Source organism: Bos indicus x Bos taurus, chromosome 2 (assembly GCF_003369695.1).
Source record: "Bos indicus x Bos taurus breed Angus x Brahman F1 hybrid chromosome 2, Bos_hybrid_MaternalHap_v2.0, whole genome shotgun sequence".
Classification (NCBI taxonomy): Eukaryota; Metazoa; Chordata; class Mammalia; order Artiodactyla; family Bovidae; genus Bos; species Bos indicus x Bos taurus.
The window spans coordinates 125210886-125225932 of NC_040077.1; the positions used below are offsets into that span (position 1 = coordinate 125210886).

At 43.5% G+C, this 15047-nt stretch overlaps 1 protein-coding gene across 1 annotated transcript in view; it reads right to left on the minus strand.

Moving 5' to 3' along the window:
* The window catches only part of STX12 (syntaxin 12), a 35895-nt gene extending 22946 nt beyond the window's left edge, over positions 1–12949 (minus strand). Inside the window, exon 1 of the mRNA XM_027519052.1 lies at positions 12711–12949. Coding sequence (XP_027374853.1) covers positions 12711–12828 — 118 coding nt within the window. The 5' untranslated portion in view covers positions 12829–12949. The remainder of the gene's footprint in view (positions 1–12710) is intronic.
* Between the last annotated feature and the right edge of the window lie 2098 nt (positions 12950–15047).

Here is a 15047-nt window from a genome sequence, read left to right on the forward strand (position 1 = left end):
AACACAGATGTGTTAATAGCTTCTAAGTCTGTTAAGAAATAATAATTAGCCAAAATCTTCTAGGTGGTTGCTGAGTGACTCTACACCTAAGGGAAACTGAACAACCTAGCCCTTAACAGTGTCTAGGAGTTATTTCTCCAGCAAAAAATTAACAAACGGAAACCTCAATTAAATAGAGTTGGGAGATCCCAAGGGGGAGCTCTCACACCTACCAGACAGCAGAACCCAGCAGGAAGACACCTCTAAGCCAGTGAGAAGCCCTGGACTCTGGGGTTGCTGTATTCTTCCCAACTTTCTTTACCCTTCCCTTGCTAGGAGGGGGCTTGCACTTGGCCTGCCCTGATTGCAGACCCCAAACTGCAACTCTCTGGTAACTCTGAATAAACCTGTCTTTGCTGGAGAAATATCTGGCAGTTTCTGTTTTAGGTCAACATCCTTAGCCCAGATCACTGTGCCATAATAGGTGTTACAAAGCAAAAGTTTCCACAGTCAAGAATATATATGTGTGTAACACTTCAAATTATGATTTTATCTTATTTTAAGACCATCTTTTAAGCAAAATATAACTCCAATTTTATAACAGAAATATAGATTTCACATGATTAAAAAGTTGCCTTTTGACAAACTTTCCTAAAATATAACTATTCTATTAAATGAGGGTTTTTTAGCTTAATGGTTCCACAGGAAAATGTAAAGCACTACAGAAGATGGCATTCTGCTAAAAAAGCATTATGTAAGATATAAATAACCATTTTTCATCACTAAGATGTATAATGTCCTTCTTACCTAAGTCTAATGGGAATCAGAATCAAAGCTATCAACTGATTGGCCAAACAAATAATTTAAGAAAGAGGACAGACATTAGCATCTACAGAGCGTTCACCATGTGCCAGACACTGGGCTATGTACTTGATGTGGTATGCTGCTGCTAAGTCACTTCAGTCGTGTCCGACTCTGTGCGACCCCATAGACGGCAGCCCACCAGGCTCCCCCGTCCCTGGGATTCTCCAGGCAAGAACACTGGAGTGGGTTGCCATTTCCTTCTCCAATGCATGAAAGTGAAAAGTCAATGTGAAGTTGCTCAGTCGTGTTCGACTCTTAGTGACCGCATGGACTGCAGCCTTCCAGGCTCCTCCATCCATGGGAGTTTCCAGGCAAGAGTACTAGAGTGGGGTGCCAGGGCCTTCTCCGTTGATGTGGTATAATAAAAAGTATATTTAGTCTTTTTCCTCAGGTCCTGGCAAAGAGTTCCTAAAAGCCTTAGAATTTCCTGAGTGATAGGAGTGTCTTTTGTTATTCATAAAGGGCTCCTTTGGAGCATACAGAGTTTACCTATTGAGGTGACCTAAGCCCTGATGGCCTTAGGGTGGGCAGGGTTTGTCACCGGAAAGACCAAGTAATTAGCAGGTTGGAAATTTCAGTTCTACCCACCAACCTCTGAGAAGGGAAACTGGGGGTAGAGAGAAGAAGTACAGATTAAACTCTATAAATTCTTGAACTAGATTTGATGAGCTTCCAGATTGGTGGACTCCCCAGGTGGTTCAGTGGTAAAGAACTCACCTGCCAATGCAGGAGACTCAGGAGACACGGGTCCGATCCCTGGGTCAGGAAGATCCCCTGGAGGAGGGCATGTCAACCCACTCCAGTATTCTTGCCTGAGAAATCCCATGGACAGAGGAGCCTGGCACAGTCCATGGGGTCGCAAAGAATCAGACACGACTGAGTGACCACACACAGATGCAGGGAGGGTGTCAGTGCCCATAGAGAGTACAGATATTTTAAGCTCTTCCTACATACCTTGTTCTAGCAATCTCTTCTATCTGGCTGGTCCTGAATTATGTCCTTTTATAATAAACCAGTCCCTGGTGGGTCAGAGGGTAAAGCGTCTGCCTGCAATGCGGGAGACCCGGGTTCAATCCCTGGGTCGGGAAGATCCCCTGGAGAAGGCAATGGCAACCCACTCCAGTATTCTTGCCTGGAGAATCCCATGGACAGAGGAGCCTGGCAGGCTACAGTCCACGGGGTCGCAAAAAGTCAGACACGACTGAACGACTTCACTTTCTTTCACTATAATAAACCAGTAAGTGAATGTTTTCCTGAGTTATGTGAGCTGGACTAGCAAACGAGCTGAACCTGAAGAGGGGCTCATGGGAACACCTCCAATACAGCTCACTGGTCAGAAAGACAGGTAAGAACCTACATTTACAATTGGCATCTGAAGGGGGTGGGGTCAGGGGAGCCTTGTGGGACTAAGCCCTTAATTTGTGGAATCTGATGCTAACTCCAGGTAGTGTCAGAATTGAATTAAATTGTAGGACACCCCACTTAAGTCCACAGAAACTGACCACTGGTGTGTGGTAAACCCACACACCTGGTGTCAGAAGTATTGAGAGTGGAGGAAACAGCAGAAGAGTGCTTTTCCTTCACTCCTGATAAGCATTATCTTACTGTTGTTGTGCTAGTTGCTCAGTCGTGTCCAACTCTTTGCGACCCCATGGACCATAGCCTGCTAGGTTCCTCTGTCCATGGGATTCTCCAGGCAAGAATACTGGAGGGGGTTACCATTCCCCTCTCCAGGGGATCTTCCCAACCCAGGGATTGAATCCCGGTCTCCCGCACTGCAGGCAGATTCTTTACCTTCTGTCCCACCAGGGAAGCCCCGTATCTACTTAGATAAGCATTATTACAGGTGGGTACACTGAGGCTCACGCTGTTGCAAAACTCATTCCTTCATTTAGAATACCTATTCTACAGATATGTGCTCTAGAAGATATTGTTCTCAAGAAGCTTTCCTTTTTAGGAGAAGAGATAATAAGCATGTATCAGGTAGTGGTATATAGAAGAAAAACAAAATCAGGTAAGGGCCAGAATAACAGGGTAGGGAGAAGATAGTAGTTTACAGGAGGTAGTCAAAGATGACCTGTCTGATAAGGTGACACAGAGGAGAGACCTAAAGGAAGTGAAAGATCAAACCATGAAAATATCTGGGGGAGAAGCTTTCCAGCAGAGAGCATGAAGCACAAAGTCCCCAAGGCAAGAGCACTTGCTGTGATGGAGAAACAGGGGGCCAATGTGACTAGAGAGATGAGAGAGGAGGGGAGCCAGAATACATAGGACCCTGTAAACTGGAGCAAGGCCTTCCAATTTGAATGAAATGGGAAGCCACCAATGGTTTTAAGCAGTGTCATAAAAGTGAAAGCGAAGTCCCTCAGTCGTGTCTTTGTGACCCCGTGGACTGTAGCCTACCAGGCTCCTCTGTCCATGGGATTTTCCTGGCAATAGTACTGGAGTGGATTGCTATTTCCTTCTCCAAGGGAATCTTCCCAACCCAGGGATCGAACCCAGGTCTCCCGAGTTGTAGACAGACGCTTTACTGCCTGAGCCACCAGGGAAGTCCATAAAAACCAGAATTCAAATCCAGGGCTAATTCCAATAACTATATTTTTTTATGTCACATTAGACTCTCTCAGTTTTCATTCCAATCCCAAAGAAAGGCAATGCCAAAGAATGCTCAAACTACCACACAATTGCACTCATCTCACACGCTAGTAAAGTAATGCTCAAAATTCTCCAAGCCAGGCTTCAGCAATATGTGAACCGTGAACTTCCTGATGTTCAAGCTGGTTTTAGAAAGGGCAGAGGAACCAGAGATCAAATTGCCAACATCCGCTGGATCATGGAAAAAGCAAGAGAGTTCCAGAAAAACATCTATTTCTGCTTTATTGACTATGCCAAAGCCTTTGACTGTGTGGATCACAATAAACTGTGGAAAACTCTGAAAGAGATGGGAATACCAGACCACCTGACCTGCCTCTTGAGAAACCTCTATGCAGGTTAGGAAGCAACAGTTAGAACTGGACATGGAACAACAGACTGGTTCCAAATAGGAAAAGGAGTACGTCAAGGCTGTATATTGTCACCCTGCTTATTTAACTTATATGCAGAGTACATCATGAGAAACGCTGGACTGGAAGAAACATAAGCTGGAATCAAGATTGCCAGGAGAGATATCAATAACCTCAGCTATGCAGATGACACCACCCTTATGGCAGAAAGTAAAGAGGAACTAAAAAGCCTCTTGATGAAAGTGGAAGTGGAGAGTGAAAAAGTTGGCTTAAAGCTCAACATTCAGAAAACGAAGATCATGGCATCTGGTCCCATCACTTCCTGGGAAATAGATGGGGAAACAGTGGAAACAGTGTCAGACTTTATTTTTGGGGGGCTCCAAAATCACTGCAGATGGTGACTGCAGCCATGAAATTAAAAGACGCTTACTCCTTGGAAGGAAAGTTATGACCAACTTAGATAGCATATTCAAAAGCAGAGACATTACTTTGCCAACAAAGGTCCATCTAGTCAAGGCTATGGTTTTTCCTGTGGTCATGTATGGATGTGAGAGTTGGACTGTGAAGAAGGCTGAGCGCCGAAGAATTGATGCTTTTGAACTGTGGTGTTGGAGAAGACTCTTGAGAGTCCCTTGGACTGCAAGGAGATGCAACCAGTCCATTCTGAAGGAGATCAGCCCTGGGATTTCTTTGGAGGGAATGATGCTGAAGCTGAAACTCCAGTACTTTGGCCACCTCATGCGAAGAGCTGACTCATTGGAAAAGACTCTGATGCTGGGAGAGATTGAGGGCAGGAGGAAAAGGGGACGCCAGAGGATGAAATGGCTGGATGGCATCACTGACTCAATGGACTTGAGTCTGAGTGAACTCCGGGAGTTTGTGATGGACAGGGAGGCCTGGCGTGCTGCGATTCATGGGGTCGCAAAGAGTCAGACACAACTGAGCAACCGAACTGAACTGAACTGAGACTCTCTCACAGGCAGACTACATTTCCTCCTTTAGAGGAAATACACAGAATGTAGTGACTTAGGGCAGGCTTCCATTTGCCAGTGTTGCACTTTGCCCCACCCTGCTTATCTGACAGCTCCCTAACTTAACAGCTCTGTCCTCCAGATAGGCTGATGCCCTTGCTCCAACCCGCTCCCTTCCCTAAGGCCCTGCCACCTTTGGGAAGGTTCCTGCATATTTACCGGAGTCCAGCAGAGTGCCAGCACCCAGGGAGCAGGAAGCAATTGCTGATTAATTCAGTTAGCCTCAGTTTTGAGACTTCCCTGGTGGCTCAGACGGTAAAGCATCTACCTACAATGCAGGAGACCCAGGTTCGATCCCTGGGTGGGGAAGATCCTCTGAAAAAGGAAATGGCAACTCACTCCAGTACTCTTGCCTGGAAAATCCCATGGGAGGAGCCTGGTAGGCTACAGTCCATGGGGTCGCAAAGAGTCGGACACAACTGAACGACTTTACTTCCTCAGTTTTATGTCATGCCACTTTCAAGGCAGCAGATATGAACGAACATGAGCTAGGAATAATGAGACCTAAATTCTAAGCCAAACAGGACCACTAACTACATGTACGGCACCAGATAAATCATTTCATGTTGCTGGGTCTCTTTCACCAATTGTATATGATATTCAGGTTTAACTAACACATATTGAGTACTTTTTGTCTGTCACAGTACTTACTATTTGTGTGGGTGGGGCTTTTTTCCTCATTCAATTACTATGACTACATAAGGACTAAATGACCCTTAAGTACTCCCACCACTGCTCAATGATAAAAGTCAACAATAATGAAGAAGCTCTAGTCCCAGAATGATGCTGTGTAACCAAGCAGTTTTTTTGCAAGACTGAGTTTGGCTGAGAGAGACTCTGCCTCTCTGTACAAATGGGACTGGACTGACTATACACCTCTGGAGAGGAGGGACCACATTCTACTCATTTTTGTATTTGCATAACCACACATGCATACACACTCCTCCAGAAAATAATTGGTTACAGGGTGACACATAGAGGTAAATGTTACTAGTATGGCAGTTCAAGGAAACAGATCTCATCTTATTGACTGTCTTTACATAGAGCATTCTCTTTAGAAACTCTAGAGATTTTAAAATTTCAAGTTGTTAATCACCAATCAAAATGTATTAAGTGCCCTAGACAGCAAAGGGGATTTTACAGACTACGGGGGAAAAGTCAATTTAAAATCAGCTGTTCTTGGTTTAAACTCAGCTGAGAACTTTTTTTACCTAGTCTTTTCTGACTTCTTTTGTTTGCTGAGATACATAAATTGGGATGGGGGGATTGGGTGGAGGGAGGAGGACTTTATAGCGTCACTTGTTAGCTAAACACCAGAATGAATCCAAGCTTTCATTAATTCTATTCAAATTCCTGAATATTGATATTTTCCTAAAAGTTTCCAGCAAGATGCCCCAAAACTCAAATGATAAGGACAGTAATGTCTTTGTTTACTGGAAGTAGAATTCTTTGTATAATGCCCTCCATAACCACCAACATCAGAGTTTATTTGAAAATAGTGACTCAATGACCCATCTGTTTCACAACCAAGAACTGTATCACTTTGAGACTTCCCTGATGGTCGAGTGGTTAAAACCACCTGCCATTGCAGGGGACATGGGTTTGATCCCTAGTCCAGGAAGATCCCACATGGTGGGGAACAACTCAGCCTGTGTGCCACAACTATTGAGCCTGAGAGCCTAGAACCTGTGCTCTACAGCAAGAGAGAAGCCCACACACCACAACCAGAGAATAGCCCCCACTCCCTACAACTAGAGAAAGCTCAGGGCAGCAAGGAAGATGGAGCCCAGCTACAAAAGTAAACTAATAACTCTTTTTAAAAAAAGAAAAAAAAAATAAATAAATAAAAAAAGAAAAGAACTGTATCCCTTAAACCTAAAGCACAAAAAGAAACAGTTACATACACACTTATTTTTCCCTTGAATGCACTTAAGATGTTAAAAAGTAAAGTGATATTTTTTGGAATAATTTTTATCAAAATGGGTTAAATCTAGAAGAGTTTTCTGGTCAGCTTAGTTAATGAGAAAACTCCTTTTCTAAGCATTCTAGTAAATGAAAGTTTTACTTTTAGACTGATTTGTTACATTTTGGATGAAAATCACTGGGTATCTATCCTCTATGAAATGCTACATAATCTGGAAACCAGATGACTAGGCCAAATGTAAAGACAAGTTCTTCAGTTCTGTGTAAGCAATTTTGTTATTTTTAAAACTAGGCCTCAATTTCTCCTATCACTGACCTCTCATGTTTAAAAGCATGTCCTGGCTAAAACTTTTATAAGACTACAAAGCAAACCAATTTATTGCACATTACAGCTAACATCCACACTAGGAACTGCTCTAAACTGAACACTCTTCGTGGACTTTTAGCTGAGATCAGCTTTTAGCAGAATCTGAATCTCCAAATGAACCTTAGTTCATATCAAAGTCTAGACACACTGAAAGCAACTACCATAAAGGTAAACAAGCAAACATATATTCAAGGAAAGAATCGTATTTACATAAAATGAGAACATGATAGCTTACGTTACGACATAAGTCATGACAATGAAGTCATCTCAGCGTCTTACTCTGAAAATTAGGTTTGCATCGTTTTTGCAAAGCTATCATGAAAATGACCTGACTTTTTAGCCACTATGATAGGAAAGCTCTAAACTAAACTGAACACAAACACTGAATATCGAAGGTATAATCTTCTATTTACCACACCCATGACAGAACACACAACGGGTTAAGAACATAGACTCTGAATTGAGACTGCCTGTGTGTTATTCCCAGTTTCACAATTCCTAGTAAAAGGCTCCACTCCTTTGCGCCTCAGTTTCCTCACCTACAAAATGGGAATAACAAGAGAATCCTCGTGTGGCTGCTGTGAGGCTGACATTAAGACAATATGAAGCTAAATTCAGAACAGTGTCTGGCACTTAAAAGAACTCAATCAAGCATAGCTATTATTATCAAACTCGAGACCAAGAAAAATGTACTTAGCGATGATAAAAATCAATTAAGTACATACTGAATGCCAACTATTAACACATATCCACTGCAGTGCCAGGCCCTGTAGTTAAGAGAGAGCTGTACAATGCGCGGTTGCTATCCCCACAACACTAACAGTGATCTCTCAGTTGGAATAACAAGGTCAAAAAGCATGCATTAATTACAGAATACACAATAAAGTAAGTGCTAAGCTTGCGAATTCAGAAAGAAAAACAAAATGACAGTTAACATTTCTTAAACAATGCTGCAGTCCTGCTTCAAGCACTTTACATAAATTTCCTCATTTAATTCTCATGATCCTATGAAGTAAAGACTGTTATTAACTCCATCTTACAGATGAGGAAACTGAAACGGAGAAGTACAGCAATATGCTTACACAGCTAGTCAGAGCAGATCTAGGACTCAAACCCAGACCGTCTGACTCCTGAGCCCGCTCACTTAACTACTAAACTATGGTGGAGCAGGGGACTCAACCAATGCTATTCCGGCCGGGCACTATACTAGGCACTTTCAAAGAACGCATTTTACCCATAGCATTCATTTTACAGATGGGGTAACAGACAGAAAGGGGAACTGCTCCAGGCTAACGGTACAACATAGAGGAGCAAGAACTCTGTCACAGATCTGCTGAGCCTAACTCCCGGGCTCCTGTTGACTTCATTCTTTGAAAAGCAAGGGAAAGCTTAGTTACAAGGGGCAGGATTTAAGCACAACTCAAAGGATTTGTATAATTTAGGTGGTTTGCGAGGCAGGGAACGATTGAAGAAAAGAGGAATAGAATGAGCAAAAACTTGCTGCAGAAATCAGTGTTTAGGGATGTTAAGAAAAATAGCCCGCCTGGAGCAAAGGGTGACGAATAGGAGAAAATATGGCTAATTTGGATTAAGATGACAAAGACAATGGAAGCAAAGCGGAATGCTAAGACCTGATGCAGCAACAACAGCCAGCCACTGTAGGCTCTTGAGGAGGTAAGAGGGATTTTAGACATACTGCTGATAGCATTATTGGGGTGAACTAGAAAGGAAACAGAAACACTGAGACTATGCTGCTGGATACAGATGTTGAGATCATGAAGACTTCACAAAGTGGGCAACGAAATAAACAGCAAAGGCAAACAATTTTAAAAGAACAGCCCACAGGATTTCACACAACAGTCAATTTTAAAAGTTTAGCTGCTTTTAAGTTTTTTGTAAACAAAATCATATCAATAAATTAGCAACATTAAAGAACAGACATGCTGTTCTTTAATCTCTTCAGAGATAACTTGGAGCCTGTTAGGTTATTGCCCTCTATCTGCCCAGACCCTTCATTTCACAACAGGCGGAGTCAAACATTTTTCTTCTGTTGCCCACACAGACTGATAACAACCGTTTGTGCCAGGCAGTCAACCTTAGCTGTACCTATAACAACCCACACAATGGCCTGCCGTATTTCAGCCTGAAAGGCTCAGCAATTCCAAACCCACAAATGCAGCTGAAAAGTTGAGAAAAAAGAATAAGCTATTCTCTCATATTTTCAATAAATACAGGTCCTTGCAGGACTATATGGACGTGGGCATATGTCTGAAGCAGGGGGTGGAGGGGGGTGGGTGTCACATCCATACTGTATACTTAGGTACACTGGCCAAGTTTGGGGAATGGGTGCCAGCCTGGTAAATGGGTAGAGACAATGTCACCCTACCCATTTCCAACTCCCAGAGCCTCACTAAACAATCCCAAAGGGAAAATTCCAACTCACACTGCCTAGGGTCATAAGATGTGGTAGGAACCACATAGCACAAGATAAATGAGGCAGGGAGAGTTTCAAGATGGTGGAAAAAATCTCATTCATTCAAATCTACTAAATACAATTTACTGAGCCTCAAGACCCTAAATAGTATGATCCCTGGCTATCTCCACGGCCTCTTTTCCTACTATGCTTCCTTCTCTAACTGCAGTCCAGACACATTAGTCTCCCTGCCATTCTTGGAGGCACTGAGGTCTTTGCTCTTGCAGTTTCCTCTGCCTAGAATGCCTTCCCTCAGCTACTCACATGGCTCCCTCATTTCATTCAGGGGTCTACTCAGAGAGGTCCTCCTTGACCATCTGATGTAAGAATAAATAGCACTTCTTTCTCTGGTTACTTTGTGTCTCCTTATCCTGCTTTATTTTTCCTTCATAGCACTTACTATTTCTCAACATTAGTTATATATGTGTATGTATGCCTATGTATGTATATACACACATTCATACACACACATATATACACACACACACACTATCAGGGCAGGGTTTTGTCTATCTTGCTCATCACTCCATCCCCTGTGCATAGCAGGTGCTCAAAGAATATTTGTTGAACAGCGAATAAGTGAATCTATCATATGGGTAGATCTTAGGTAAGTACTAGAAATATAAAGATGAATAAGTCATGTCTCATTTCTTCGAAGGAACTAACAATCTAGCAGGAGAGGTAGACCAACCACAAGAGGAGAAAGTTCCACAGCTCAGGCATTCCCCATAGCTTCCTATGAAGAGTAAAAAAAAAAGTCACTTCTAACCTGCTGAAGTGTTAGCTGCTACAAAACTAATATTAATTAAAAATTATAAAAAGGCTAAATGTTGGTCATAAGAGACAGATCTGGTTTCAAGTTTCTTATCCTGTTTCCTAACCCATAAAAAGAAATAATACTGGTAATTACTTCAAAGGGTTGTTACAAAATCAACACTTACATCGCTGTAAAGCACGTACATCGCCTGGCACACAGTAAGCACCAAAAATGTTAGCTATTAATGTTATTAATGGCTGAATCCAACTATTACTTGAGCCTGATGCCTAACCAAGAGCTAAATCTTATGAATTCTATCGCCAAAGACACCTCTCCTATCCTTTCTTTCATTTTCAGTTCCTAACTGGTATCTCTGATTCCAGTCTCTCCATTCCAACTCGATTTACACATTTCTACAGAATTAAATCCAAACCCATTAGGTTAGCAATTAAAGCTCTTCATATCTAGGTCCCAACTTAACCTTTCCAAGCCTACTTTGCACTCCATTCTAGAATCCACCACACTAGCCAAATTAAACCACTCTACTTTTTTATACACAGCACATGCTTTCCCCCTACCATGCCTTGTTCATTTAATTCCCTCCTTAAATGCCCTTCTCTTATTTACTGTAAAAAGTTCAAATCCTTTCCACCATCTTTCCAGCCAGACCCAACTCAAATGCCATAATGCCTTCCCTGGTCCCTCCCAAGTGAAAAAGATGTCTCTCCTGACTACCTATAATTTTATTATATCTCTTCTATAGCACCAAATCCTTTCAGTTGCTATGTACGCCAAAGGCTCCCTGCCAGTTCTTATACACAGTACATGCATGATACTCAAATGCATACAAAATGAACATTTCACACATAGACATTAAAATTAGAATTGGTCTCAACAATAAATTTTTGGCTTTGAATCAGAATTTTCTGATCTAGCCTGTGTTACAGCTCCCTCACAAAAGGAAACTGGAACACAAAGTACTATACTTCTGAACCAATGGTCATATATTTTTAAAATATTTTTTGGCTGCACCATGCAGCATATGGGATCTTAGTTTCCCAACCACGGTTTGAACCTGCGCCCCATGCAGTGGAAGCATGAAGTCTTAACTTCCCTGGACCACCAGGAAAATCCCACCAGTGGTCATATAAATTTTTGTTTCGGATTTCACAGATCACATAGTCTTCTTTCCACTCCCAAGGCGCCAAGACTCAAATGATTTCCATCAGAAACTTTCCCTCTCTCAAATTCTACATTACATATTAAATTTAAAAGCTAAGTGGTATTTTTCTTTAAAATATAGAACATAATTGTGATTCAGGACCAACTAGTTCTACCTATTAACAAGGCACAGCCAAGCTCACAAAAACACAATAATAAACAACAAGGATGATGATACCATTCCTTCCAAGTAGTTGCTGCTGCTGCTGACCTCCTGTTTATAAGGCTCTGAGATGATCTTCAGGCACAAGATTTAACTCATTCATCTACAGTCTCATTTAGACCCTAACAGTGGGGAGGCAGTTTTAAGACAAGCAATGACATTCTGAAATCCACCACCAATTCTACCATGTCTTACTTGCTATGTGATTGTGGCCATGTCCCTGAGCTTCTCTGTGTATCATGCTTGTTCAAAAGAGTAACTAGATCGGGAAGGAAAACAAAAGACTTATCAGCTTGAAATCCAAAAACACGCAAATCTTCTGCTACAAAAGACAAAATACTGTAAACTGAAGTGTCTTTGGTGAATTCTCTTTATTAAAGTAGAAGTCATCTGACCCCTTGAATACAAGTCATTGTAACTGACTTTGAAACTTTACAGGAAGAACTGTATTAAAGTCACCAAAACACATGCATTCTCCACTCTGCTTAATTGAAAGCAGCTGACTTTCAAGAAGCCAGAAGCTGAGCAGAATGTAAAGTCTAAACCAGTAAACAACTCCCGATCCAAACTGGTCAAAGAGAAGTGGGTGGAGGGAAGCAGATGACAGGAAAAACTCGGCTGACCGCTGCATCAGGTTGACTCACTCACTGCTCTGGAGCAGACAAACACACCCTCCCACCCTGGGGCTGTCAGGACTGCTGTCTTAGCCCCAAAACACCTTAAGGGCAGAACTCCTGAGAAGAAACTCGAGCTTCAGTTGAGGCGCCGGACCCTCAGGGTGCCTGGGCCTGGCAGATTCGCGGATGGCAGGCCACCGTATCCAGAGCGGAGCGCCCGAGACGGCCTCAGGTGTGGCTTTGGGCTCCGCCGTCCCGGCAGCCTCGTCAGGACGGCCCCCGCCCCCCCAGCCGCCGCGGTACCCCGGCTCACTGGCTTGGCTGATCCGCTGGATGTTGCCGCTGCATGTCTGGATGATGCTGTTGAAGTCCCGGAGCGGGGGCCCCGAGCCCCCCGGGTTCCGGTACATGTCTAAGGGACCGTAGGACATGACGAGGAGCAGACAGCGACTAGCCCTGCACCGCGCTCCTACCGGAAACAGCCGCCAGACCCGACCCGCAGGCTGACAGGGAAACCGGGAAGAGAAAGGGCGGGGACGGGATGAAGCTGCGTGCGCACTAGCCCCGCCCCCTCGCGGCGCGCTCGCGACCGCCCCGGCTCGACCCGCCCCACATTTGCGCAGGCGCTGCCGGACCTGGCGGCTGAAAGGTAGCTTAGAGACGCGACGCCCTGGAGTTTGAGGGGCGGAGCGATGACGTCATGCCGTTGGGACTCGGATGGGAGAGTCTGGGGTGGCGATGTTGTTTATTGTCAGGGCACAGCGACAGAAGGCAAGAATTTTTCAATTAGCATAAAATTGTACCAGATGATCTCAGCCCTAACATCCTATCCTGTTCTATTCTGAGAACTCAGGCCCAAATATGGAGAATTCGACAACCTTGAAACCCAGATCCGTAACCAAACTCCTGAGATTCCTCACTGTTTTCATCCCCTAGGGCTTTGGGAGGATTTTTGAAGCACTTTTATGGTTTACAAATCACTTTCATTTCTCTCTCCACCCCTCTTCTAGTCTGCGTGCTTAGTCGCTCAATCGTGTTCGACTCTTTGCAACCTTATGGGCTGTAGCCCGCCAGGTTCCTCTGTCTATGGAAGTTTCCAGGCAGGAGTATGGGAGTGGGTTGTCATTTCCTTCTCCAGAGGATCTTTCCCCACCTAGGGATCGAACCAGCGTCTCTTGTGTCTCCTGGATTGGCAGACGGATACTTGATCAGTGCGCCACCTGGGAAGCCTAACAATAAAATAATAATGAAAAGATTTTTAAAGCACGTATTATGTGTGACCACCCCCCCCCCCGCCCCACTGCAGTTCAGTTATTCATAAGCTGTTTCACGCCAAGGGATGATGTCCTAACTATTCTTACCTTCAGACTAGATAACAGACCCCATGGACTGTAGACTACCACGCCCCTCCATCCGTGGGATTCTCCAGGCAAGAGTACTGGAGTGGGTTGCCATTTCCTTCTCCAGAGGATCTTCCCAACCCGGCTCTCCCGCATCGTAGGCAGATGCTTTACCATCTGAGCCACCAAGGAAGTCATGGATAACGGACAATCGATTTTTAAATGTTGAAGTAAAGTAACAACAAAACAAGCATGATCATTTCCCCTATTTCAGGTGAGAAAGTTAATGCCACAGAGGTTAATTTGCTTTTCTGAGATTTGACTGCAAAACCCAAGCACTAAGCTAATTGTATTGTCATCTTGCTATGTCCTTAAAATGCATTCTCATATTACCAAATTCATTCTCCATCTAAATCCCTCCAAATAGCTTCTTCATCTATATCCCAAACCAGGATTTCTTGGAGAACTAGATTCTCAATTTTTTAAAATCATTCCCTTAAGTAACTTGTAATGTATGACCTCAGTGTTTCCATAGAAGACTGCATTTTGTGAGCTTATGGTAAATGGAAAGACAAGGGTAGATTTTGCTTTGGGGGGAGATCAAGATAGACAGAAGTGAGGGGAAACTGGCAGTGTTTGTTTTCCGTTTTCTCCACCCCACTTCACCCCAGTCTGCTTTGCAATCTCTGGGGAATGACCAAGAGAGGAAGCTGCTTGTCTGTGTGGGAGGGGGCCCTTAATGGGTGAATGAGCCTATGTGCAGCCTTAGAGCTTTTATAAGCAAATCTGTCTCTATTTTTTTTGTTGTTGTTGGAGCATTTATAAGAGCTTTTATTTTTCTCTCTCTCTCTTTAGAAAAGGACAGATGACATTTGGGGGCTCTCATTCTGGTTTTTAAAACCATATATATATTTTTTTAGAATCCGTAGTTTTATATGTTTGCCGGCTAAGTCGCTTCAGTTGTGTCTGACTCTTTGCAACCCCACGTCTCTTCTGTCTCCTGCATTGGCAAATGGGTTCTTTACCACTAGTGCCAACTGGGAAGTCCATAGTTTTATATATCTTGCCAGCAAAGGTCCATATAGTCAAAGCTATGGTTTTTCCAGTAGTCAGGTATGGATGTGAAAGTTGGACCATAAAGAAGGCTGAGCTGAAGAATTGATGGTTTTGAGTTGTGGTGCTGGAGAAGACTCTTCAGAGTCCCTTGGACGGCAAGGAGACCAAACCAGTAACTCCTAAAGGAAATCACCCCTGAATATTCATTGGAAGGACTGATGCTGAAGCTGAAGCTCCAATACTTTGGCCACCTG